Source organism: Stegastes partitus, unplaced genomic scaffold, assembly GCF_000690725.1.
Source record: "Stegastes partitus isolate 25-593 unplaced genomic scaffold, Stegastes_partitus-1.0.2 Scaffold1171, whole genome shotgun sequence".
Lineage (NCBI taxonomy): Eukaryota > Metazoa > Chordata > Actinopteri > Pomacentridae > Stegastes > Stegastes partitus.
The window spans coordinates 102,687-114,073 of NW_007578902.1; the positions used below are offsets into that span (position 1 = coordinate 102,687).

At 41.2% G+C, this 11,387-nt stretch overlaps 1 protein-coding gene across 1 annotated transcript in view; it reads right to left on the bottom strand.

The window, feature by feature from the left end:
- Positions 1 to 11,387, bottom strand: part of parp4 (poly (ADP-ribose) polymerase family, member 4) — a 36,660-nt gene that overhangs the window by 9,952 nt on the left and 15,321 nt on the right. Inside the window, exons 14-27 of the mRNA XM_008296956.1 lie at positions 10,676 to 10,861; positions 10,466 to 10,597; positions 9,602 to 9,688; positions 9,358 to 9,522; positions 8,496 to 8,542; positions 8,293 to 8,374; positions 7,892 to 8,029; positions 7,625 to 7,814; positions 6,235 to 6,305; positions 4,890 to 5,074; positions 3,566 to 3,665; positions 2,275 to 2,445; positions 2,035 to 2,115; positions 1,644 to 1,724 (exon numbers count right to left, since the gene is read on the bottom strand). Of these exons, the coding sequence (XP_008295178.1) occupies positions 1,644 to 1,724; positions 2,035 to 2,115; positions 2,275 to 2,445; positions 3,566 to 3,665; positions 4,890 to 5,074; positions 6,235 to 6,305; positions 7,625 to 7,814; positions 7,892 to 8,029; positions 8,293 to 8,374; positions 8,496 to 8,542; positions 9,358 to 9,522; positions 9,602 to 9,688; positions 10,466 to 10,597; positions 10,676 to 10,861 (1,716 nt within the window). The remainder of the gene's footprint in view (positions 1 to 1,643; positions 1,725 to 2,034; positions 2,116 to 2,274; positions 2,446 to 3,565; positions 3,666 to 4,889; positions 5,075 to 6,234; positions 6,306 to 7,624; positions 7,815 to 7,891; positions 8,030 to 8,292; positions 8,375 to 8,495; positions 8,543 to 9,357; positions 9,523 to 9,601; positions 9,689 to 10,465; positions 10,598 to 10,675; positions 10,862 to 11,387) is intronic.

Genomic DNA, 11,387 nt, shown 5'->3' on the forward strand with positions numbered 1-11,387 from the left:
AGTGAACGCCAACAACTAATGCAAATAATCACAACCAATGCTAACCCCGATGACTAGCACTCATGCTAACTGAAAACTAAAGCTAATGCCAACAATTAATGCTAATGCCGACAACAATGCTAACGCCGAAAACGAATGCAAACGCCAACAACTAATTTTAATGCAGACGACAAGTGTTAATGCCAAAACTGATGCTAATAGAGAGCAAAATTCAGGTACCTCATAGGTCACAGGTACAGAAAACACTAAATCCTGAGACGTGCTACCATTCAGGACGGCGCAGTTCAAAGTGTCAGTCTGTGTAATGACTGAAAGTGTAATGTCACTAATGCTGAAGGGACACCTCATGCTAATGCCAGCCACTAATGCTAATGCAGACGACAAGTGTTAATGCCGAAAACTGATGCTATTGTCAACAACTATTGCTAATCGGACACCTCATGCTAATACCAACCACTAATGCTAATGCAGACGACAAGCGTTATTGCTGACAACTAATGCTAATGGGACAAGTAGTGCTAACACCAACAACTAATGCTAGCAACGACAACTAACGCTAACGCTGGCAATTAATGCTAACTCCAAAAACTAATGCAAATAATCACAACTGATGCTATTGCTGACAACTAATGCTAATTCTGATGACTGGCACTAATACGAACTGAAAACTAAAGCTAACACCAACAATCAATGCTAATGCCGACAAGTAATGCTAACCCAAAAAACTAATGCAAACGACAACAACTAATTCTCACGCAGACGACAAGCATTAATGCCGACAGTTAATGCTGATGGGACAATTGATGCTAACACCAAACACTAATGCAAATAATCAAAACTAATGCTACTGCTGACAACTAATGCCGACCCCGATGACAAGCACTAATGCGAACAATTAGTGTGAATACGGACAACTAAAGCTAATGCCAACAACTAATGCTAACGCCAAAAAAATGAATGCAAATAATGACAACTAATGCTAACAATTGATGCTAATGTCAACAACTNATGCTAACGCCAAAAAAATGAATGCAAATAATGACAACTAATGCTAACAATTGATGCTAATGTCAACAACTAATGCCAATGCCAAAAACTGCTGTTAATGCAGACAATTAATGCAAACGCTGAAACCTAATGCAATCACCGACAACTAATGCTACCGCTGAAGACAAATGCTAATGCCAACAACTAACGCTACTGCTAACAACTAACACTAATGTCAACAACTAATGCTAATGCCAACAACTAATGTTAAGGCAGACAACTAATGCAAAGGCTGAAACCTACTACAAACGCAGACAACTAATGCTAACACCGAAGACAAATGCTAATGTTGACAACTAACCCTAATGTCAACAACTAAAGTTAATGCTGACAACCAATGTGAATGGCAACAATTAATGCTAACACCATAAACTAATGTCAATGCTGACAACTAATAGTAAGGCCAACAAGTAATGCTAATGCCGACACCAGTGCTAATGGTTAGTGCCTCATGCTAACAGCCAACGGAACCAATTCCAAACGAAACTGCTGAGCTAAACAGCCAGACTTTTAAATAAATGACAGAAAAAGGAAAAGCTGTTTGGTCACTGAGTGGAATCCAGTTATGAGCTGCTCAGATTTAAGCGCCAACACACCTCGTGTTCAGCTTCACTGGCGTCCAGACAGCCGTCTTCGTAATCCCTGATGACGGCCCTCGCTGTGAGCTTGTGGAGAAACTGAACACATGCACACAATTGAAAGGAAAATCACTTGTAAGCTCATCATTTATTTAGTATGTTTTCCAGAGAAACAGCTGAATGCTGGTTGTAGTGATATGAGATGTGTGTGATGTACAACAAAAGTCAAAAATAGAGATTTTAGAGTGCTCGTTTGGTAAAGTCAGGCTTTCTTTCTGTAAATGGGATCAACAAAACCTAAAACCCCAGTCAGAGATAATGGACATCCCAACCCGGTTCTCAGTTTTTAAAAGAGTGCCATGATAATCATACATTAGTTGTATAACGGTGCGAATGTGTGCGTCCTTACTGTGCCTCTGGTCTTCTGCAGCTCGCTGGTCGACACCATGGTCTGGAGCTCCTGACCGCTCAGGTTTCCGAACAGCGTCGCCTGTATGAAGAGTCATACGACCACAAACAGCTTCTGAAGTCTGGATATTTCTTTCTAAGCCTTACTGCCTTAAACTATCAGTCAAAGAAACCAGCAAAGGCAGCACCAGACAAAAGTAGTCCTGAGTATAAATTGTGTACCTGTGTCTGAGTTGCGTACCTGAGTGCAGTGCGGCACGAAGCCGTACACCAGCGTGTGACAGTCATTGAACAGAGCGTGCAGCTGCTTCGGGGCCTGAACAGCAGGGGGCGCCGTCGGGTTGAACTGCTGCCACTTGACCGACACCGAGCTGCAGCCGGGAGACGCCATTCGCTTCACTTGCCGGGACACCTGCAGCAGCCAACACAGGTTAGCAGAGGAACAGCCAGGAAGACGCACAAAACAACCACAAAGACACATAAAACAACTACAAAGAGCCGTAAACACAGAGAGACAAAGATTAAAAACACAAAATGACCAAAAAGAGCCAACTCCCTCCCACAAGGATACACAAAATAACCATGACGAGACACCAAACAGCCACAGAAAAACACAATGTAAAGACAATATAATATAAAGAGACACAAAACTATCACAAAAAGACAAAAAGCATAGAGGCAAAAGCACAAAATGAAAATGCAGTAGCACAACCCCTGATCCCACACAAAACTATCACAAATAGACAAAAAACAATCAGACAAAGAGAAACACAGACGCAAAACAACCATAAAAAGACACAAAATTACCACAAGACATGACAAACAACCAGAAAGACACAAAACACAAATTAAAATGCACAGAAAATTATCACAAAGAGCTATAAACATAGAGAGGCAAAAATCTAAAACACAAAATGAACATAAAGAGCCACACTCCCCTCACAAGGACGCACCAAATAACCACGAAGAGACACAAAACAACCACAGAAAGACACAAAACAACCACAAAGACACACAAAACAACCAGAAAGAGACACAACAACCACCAGAAAGACACAAAAAATAACCACAAAAAACATAAAACAACCAGAAAGAGACACGAAACCACCAGAAAGAGACACAACAACCAAAAAGAGACACAAAACAACCACAAAGAGACACAAAACAACCAGAAAAAGACACAAAACCACCACAGATTATGTCCTGAAGCTTCCCTTGCAGACCAGATGCTAATTTTTCACCGACGCTAAACGTCCAATTAAAATGTTTCGCTGCACTGACAGATTTCTGGTCACATGACCACACGACCAAGAATCTTTGCACACTGGAGCCCTGAACACACAATTGAACAAGTGAATGCTGAAAATGCTACTAACTCTGACAATGAGCGACTAATGAGGGAGGTGCAGTGATTAATTAGCGCAGCTACAAGGTGAGCTGGTGACTGTGTGTCTTGCGTTGACTTCCTGTGACCTTGTGCAGGACAACAGAGGCTCGGCTAGCAGACGGATGTGATTAATTGAACGCTTCACCTTCTCGGCCCAGTTGTGTTTGGTTTTTGGGTCGAAGAACTCGTAGGCTCCGCCCCCTGCCTGGGCCAAAGCTCTCAGCATGTGTCGGTTGGCTGTCGGGCTGAAAGAAACATCGACACACACACCTTTATATGTATAAAAAAACTATAAAGTAAAGATAAACACAGCTTTCTTGGGACTTTATGTGTGTTTTGTTGCATTTAGTTTGGTTAATCTCAGTAGTTATTACTGCTGTAGCCTTGTATTTATTCATGTACTGAACATTTTGTTAAACTCTGAGCATGACGAGCTAAGACGGCCTCGTTTACAGAGAAGCCGAGTAAGAAAATCAAAGACGTCGGCACACACATAAGAACCTTAGATCGCAATAAAATATCAAAAGACAAAGTTATCAGAAAAATTGTAGGTATTATTCAGAGCAAAATCAAATGAATCAACAAAAACGAGAGCAGCTGGAAGCAGAATAACATGATCGCCTGAAGGACTAAAAAAAACCCCCAAAAGCATCAATTTAAATTAGTCTTGTTAATGTCCATAATTAAAACACTGCAGGGTCTCAGTTTTATTATTTATTATAGACAGGTAAAGGCATTTATATCCCTATTATGTAAATTAATCAGATCGATTCACACAGTGAACAATGCTACAGGGGCTTAACGTCAACATTTACACCTAATTAATAGTTAATTTGTAACACCAATTATATATATATATGTGTGTGTGTGTGTGTGTGTCATGGTAGAGACTGCGATCTGGTAGAATCGGCGATTGAGATGAAATTGTTGATAGAAATTGTCAGAAATATGATCAAATTATTCAATTACAATTCCCCAGGAAGATGAAACCACATCCACACTGAGCCACAAAAGACCCTAACGAACCCCACTGTGTCAGGGGGAGCACTAACGACCCACATAACGAGGGGGAGGAGCAACAAACCCCAAATTAAAACTGAGCTGTTCATGGCTCCTTAAGGATAAAAGTATCTGAAACTCCCAACTAGTCAGTCAGAGCTGATGAAGCCTCTTGGATGAGAGGTGGAACGTCTTCAAGGAACTCAAGCAAGTCAAGCTGCTACGATTAATCTACCAGAAGAACCACGACCTGAGAATCTTAACAATTTGAAAAAAAGTTGCTGAAGTGATAAAAGTGGAGCAGTCATGTGAACACCATAAGTTTCCCATGACTGAAGATTTAGTTGGTTGATTGATTTGTGAAAACAAAATAAAACAAAACACTTTGTGAATTAAACAGCATCACAGAGTGTAAAAGTACAGTACAAAGCAACAAAAACAGTGTCGATGTGAGGTTTTCTTTACGATACCTGAGTCCGCAGGTGAAGAGGCGGCTGTGCTGAGCGTCGTCTCGGAGCAGCTTCAGGCTCACTTCTGAGTTCTGGATGTGTCCGTCCGACAGCAGCAGCAGGTTTCGGACGCCGGCGGACGGAGGAAGAAGGCTGAGAGCTCTCAGGGGCCTCCAGAGCTCGGTGCTGCCCCCTACTGAGGAGTACTGACCACAGCAGGGAGAGGAAACATCAGCTCAGGTTGTGTTATTCAGACAAAACATCAACTTCGTCAACCCTGAAGGAAATTCTTGAGCCAGATATTGCTCTGAAAAACCAAATGGTGATTTATGAACAACGGTCGTTCAGCAATGAGACTCAGACGGACCGAAAGACGACAAAAATGCCCACGTTTTTATGTATGAATTGTTATTGTAGAGGAAGCTAAATGCACTTATTCTGAAAAGTCTTCCAGTCAATATTATTGAGGGTGACTAGCCTAAAAAAATCTGAAGTTTAGAAAAACTAACACAACTTTAACTGCAACGACATGAAAACAGGAATAGATATCAAAACGTGGATTTCGTTGAGTAACATTTAAATCCTTGTGACCTCTTTAAACTCTGAATGAAGTTTCTACTGTGAAACCTTCCGAAGCTACCGGGGTCCAAAGATGGCTTCCTTTACATTTCAATGGGGATTTGTAACACCACATATTTCGTAAATAAATGTAGGATGAATCGCTACCACGAGTCAAAGCACACCACTCCTGATCGATGTTTTTATATATGGTTTATGGGTTTTCTTAAAGCTGCAGGACGAGTGAGGCGCCGAAAAAGACTTTATAGTAACAAACCTGATGAACAACAATAAACGAGCTTCGACGGTTATACATCGGCGCACTTAATAAGTACGATACAAGACAAAAGAGGCTAGAATAGAACTGTAAAAAGTAATAATATAGTAATATCACACATAATGATGAAATATTGAACAATACATCGACGATGCTGTACACGGAATGAAATGGTACACATGATAGAGAAGCTGATATTGCACAAACTGTTGAGAAAACTGTGTCCGTGAGTCAGGACATTAACAAAGCACTGATGAAAATATGACAGTTATAATTACAGAACAAAAACAAAAGCAATGTTTCATTAAATTAGGCTGATGTTAAAGGTGTCTGAACTGTGCTCAGGTGGCACTACAGCATAGAAACAAGCACATTTTGCCTTTATTTCCTTTATGATGATTCAAATAAAGTTAATTTCATATTACTTAAAATTGTACAACAATACAGTAAAGTGTTGACATTATTTTATAGTTTGTATCGACGCTAAACATTTCCAGGCTTCCAGGATGAGCATAACGCATCATAACTCACCTTAATGAAACTCTCAGCTTCCTGTTTGACTTTGCTGAGCGGCTGTGCTGTGGGGAAAGCTTCTTTGTGATCTAACACGTAAAAAAAACACAAAGTCCACATCAGGATAACACCACTGACTGCTGCAGCTGTTCGTCAGTTTTGCAAAAAATATTTAACCGACTGATTGAAAATGTTGTATTTGATTAATCAAAAAGCAACTTTCATGTAAAAGGAAAGGCTGATGAAACCTCTTCACAGAACTCCTCATGCAGTTGTTCATGTTGTTATCAAAACCAAAGAAGTGTTGGATTAGTTCCTGGTGTGTCGTACAGTTTTAGTATCGGAGAGCCTTTCACCTTTATGCTGACGATGCTGCTATTTATATCCCCAATTTTCACATTTTACAAATTCAGATTTCCTTCCAGTCCAATCAAAGCTGGTTTAACAACAACAGACTTGTAGTGAACACAAAAAAGAACAAGGAAAAGCAACGTACTTGCTCATATCTTTTTAACCAGAACATGATTTTTGACATGATGGAGCTGATACCGTCAAATATGTTGGACTTTGGACAAACCCTGAATTCTCCTTCAAACTCCACATTTTAACTCAAAAACAGAATCATTTTTCACTTGATCTTCTGACTGACACTGTTTCTTTTTTTCTGTTATTCCCTCTCTATGCAGATTTGTTTAGAGGTGTCTGTACAGAACTTATCATTGTTTCTTATACGAATCGCTTAAATGGTTGCGGCCTAAATCTCTCACTGGGTTCTGCTCATTTTCAAATTCGTAACTTTGATGGAACAAAACCGAGCTATCTGGCCACAATGAGCAGAAATATGTTAGGAGGAGAGAAGGTGAGGCCTTGAACCCCAAAAACACCAAACGTACCATTAAGCATGGAGGTGGCAGCATCATGCTCTGGTTCTGTTCTGCTGCCAGTGGACCTGGAGCTTTACACACAGTACCTAAGTAAATTTTCTATGATTCCATCATAGAAAATGCAGAGTTCTAGGAGTCACTGGAAACAAGACTGAATGATAAACATGGACTTTACAGGTGGATGGAAACTTTGGTTCATGACTGTATTTCCTTTAATTTACTGCTTCAAGTCGTCTTGATGTTCTAATGTTAAAGAAACCTTTTTATGCTTTTAGTTCAATATTTTTTTTTCAGTTTTCCGCTCATTATTGCTTTGAGTCATTGGAAACCAAACTGCTTCTGATGCTGACAGATTGTTTCTTCAACAGCTGAGGTCAGGAGGGTGAACCAGCTGTTGTATTAGTGTACCTGTAGTGTTTATTTGGTATTTGTGTTTTTAGCCTTTCCATCCTTTCAGTGAATTAAAATTGAAACTTACTTTGTCTGTATTTTCAAAGTTGCATCATAAGTTGCATAAAACCGACCTGTGCCGAACAGAATAACGTTGACTCTGACGTCGCGGTCGAGGTTTTTCAGAACCTGCAGGGCGATCCTTCGGGCCGAGCGCAGAGGTTCTCCCTTCATGGACTCAGACATGTCCAACAGCAGGACGACTTCATCGGCTGATGAGCTGGAACCGACCTCGAAGTCCGGATAGAACACCAGCATGCAGGCCTGGAGGAAGGAGCAACGGACGGTTGAAACAAGGAGCTTCAGGGTGACGGAGAGAAAAGTCGGACCGATGGACGGACCTGGCTGTCCTTGTCAGGGTGTTGTTCCACCCACATCCTCGGCATGTGGACCTTCGACAGCCCGATCGACAGCTGGAACCCGTCAGAACCCATCACCTCTCCTGGTAGCACACTCAGCACCGCCTTACAGTCAGTTCTCTACAGCGTACAGACAAAAAGATAAAAAACAGGACCTTATGGCACAAGATCAAAAACAAAACCTGTTAGGAATTTAGTATTCTATTTGAAAGCCTTCAACATTTAATTGTAGACTTTGATCTTCTGAACTTATGAAGCCCAGATTAAAACTTTGCTGACTTTTATAGGAGCCCAATAAAAGAGAATGAATAACTACCAACTATCTGCAAAATCCAGTTCATCAAAAACACGAGGGATGAAATGGAACAAAACAGCTCAAGTACCTTCGTTTTGACCTGGTGAGTGACGCACTGCAGGCTGGTGATCTCGTAGGGCATCTCGATGGACATGTCCAGGGTGAACTCTCTGCAGCGGGGAGAAGGACGGCACACCTTTACATCCACATGTTTGACAAACCGCGAGCTGATTTAGAAAAACTACAGATTCAAGCTGCGCACAAACAGTTGCGCTGCTTCGTGTGACTCACCTCTGACTCGCCGCCTCATCGGTCACACACACCTTCTCCACCGTCACCTGTCGGCCGATAAATTTGCAGCAACATGAGATTCGAGATTCTTTAATTGTTTCATCCTCGTAAAGTACAGACAGTGAACCGCGATGCGACCGTTGCAGAAGGCGTATCTGACGAAACCGTACGACGAACACGACTCGATCGATTCTTTCTGTTTTTGTAGTTTCTAAAATTTAAAATGTAAAAATCAGCTCCAATAAATGAAAGGTAAAAATCCCATTTTTTAAAAATTTATGAAGGGAAAAAAATATATATATATAACTGTCCAGATACACATTTTGAAATTCTAAATCAGATAAAACAGCTTTAACTGATAAAAAATACTACAAAAATTTCAGGACCAACAGAACTTGCATTAAATCGGATACAAGAGGGCTGTTTGAAAGAAGAGACTTGAAGAAATACTGCTAGTAATTAAAAATATACTAAATAAATTTTTAAAAAACAAGCACTAAGATTAAATAAAACCTTCATTCAGCCTTTCAGGAGTTTCTATTTGAGTGAACTCCAGCATGTTCGTGCTGACAGTCAGCGATGAAGTTCACCCGCTAAGTGACAACATTTTCTTCGTTACATGTGGAAGGCGAAATTATTTGCTGCAGGACAAAACATGACATTAACATGTGGCGACTGGTTTTGTTTTGTTTTTTATTCACTTGAGAAAAGTGTTTTATATTATAAATTATGAGGCCTGAAGAATGCCGGAGAAAAAAAAACGACCCAATTCCATGTACTTCAAGGGCCTGTAGCTGAAAACACTCATTAGAGGGTTACCAAAAAAACCAAGTGGCAGGTAAGCAGGTGGGACTCTTCTCACCTGTGTGGTCTGGTTCAGCGCCGCGCCCTCCTGCCACGGAGCCACACTCCCCGGCAGAGAGAACTGAATGGTCCCGTCCCGGACGATCAGCTCGGACACGAAGGTGACTTTGATGAGGACGGTCGCACCTGGAGGCAGGTTTCCCACGCTGATGGTGAAAACGTCCTACGGCGGGAACAAAGACGAAATGAATGAAACGAACAGAAGCCTGCGAGAAGCCAGGCGTCGGTAGACCTGGACCTACAGGTGCGTCCTGGTCCATCAGGTAAGCTCCGTGGCCCGCAGCAACAGCCTGCCGGTACTCTTTACGAGCCGTCTCTTTCTCCTTCACCTGAACAAACACACAAAAACAAGGTTCCTTTAAGTTAATAAACCACAGTGTCAGCTTTACATTTTGTCTTGTGCATCGTGTTGGCAGAAAATAAACTAAACATCTGAGTCTTTTTTTACTTCCGCTGATAAAACCTCCAAACTGCTGAGAACTAAAGTACACATAAGATAATAGAATATGATAAAAAGCAGCCACAAAAACATGAAAGTTAAGCAAACTTCACATTAGAAAAAGTACAAGAAAGTGGCAGAAAGGATGCAAATCACCTCCACAGGTTCTACAACTGATAATAACTCGACAACAGAACATCACGGTTGGTCCTCAGAGAGCCTTTATCTGAGCCACGATTTGGTTTTGGACCGGAGGAGGGATCTAACCTGCTGCAGGTACACCAGAAGTACGGTGTATTTGGTAAATATTCAAAATGAAAAAGCTGATTTTAGCTTTAAAGAGTTCAGAAAGACAAATTCTACAACGTTTAGAAAACGCTGATGGACTGCAGCAGACTTTATTTATGTCCATCGTGGTTCCAGGAGTGGAAGCTCCCTCAGTTTTTATGGTTTGCAGGTTGCATACGAGCGAATACAGATGTGTTTATGAGTAGAAAGTATATTTGGACACATGGACTCCTCGTGGAAGTGAAAACAGAGAACTGGAAGAAGGGCTGCTTGAAATAGTAAAGGACGGCTGCTCTCACCTGTGTCTGCGTGTATATATGCATGCAATGGATGACTTATATGAAAAAAGCTTTGCAAAGAAGGAATCCAGCGAGGTTACCTGTCCCACCACGTGTTTCCCGTTAATGAAAGCTTCAAATCCACAAACTGCAGCAGAGTCATCCAGAGGGAACACGTACTTGGCCTCGATGGGCACCGAGCTCTGGTTGGTGTACTTCTGGAAGATGATCACCTGGGAGAGGACCAATTCACAGGGCGGATGAGAAACGAGTTGTGAGACACAAAAGAAAACCACCTGTGCGTTCGTCACCTGAGAGAGCAGATCCATCAGTTTGCACTTGACGTGGACGGCCTGCAGGGGGAGCTGCTGCCCCGAGCTGTCCAGCAGTCCGGCCTTCACGCCGTCCAGAGGGTTGGCGACGTTTTCAACGCCGTCCACCTCCGATCCGACATCTGCAAACACAGAAAAACTGCAGTATGAGACCCTCTGCGCAGCCTGAGGAGTCAAATCTGGAAACATGTGCTGGCTGTAAGAAAAACAAACACAACACTTGTGAAACTACGAGGCAATAATAGTGCAGACGCATTATGTTTTTGCACATGTTTAGAATTTTACAGTTTTAGTTGATATAAAGGGTGTAAATATTCATGCATTCAGACCTCAAAACTCAAAAAAACAAACAGTAAAACAAAGTGAGCAGAGTGAGATCTAGAAGTTTATATTTATATATTTCACTACAATGTGTGATATTATTTATTAGCTCAGTCAGTATAACTGCCAGCATTACTTTATACCTTTCTATTCCAGCCTTATTTTAGTTCCATAATGAACTGTACTTATATTTTGATTGTTTCTTTATTTGTTAGACACTGACTTTCTCATGTCATTTGATTTTTTTTTTAGCAATATCTATCAGAAGAATTTCCTTCAGACTAATATTTAATCTCATCATGTATTTTTGTATTTTTTTAAAGAGCCCATATTCTGCATATTTACAGGTTACTGAAATATACATCCATAT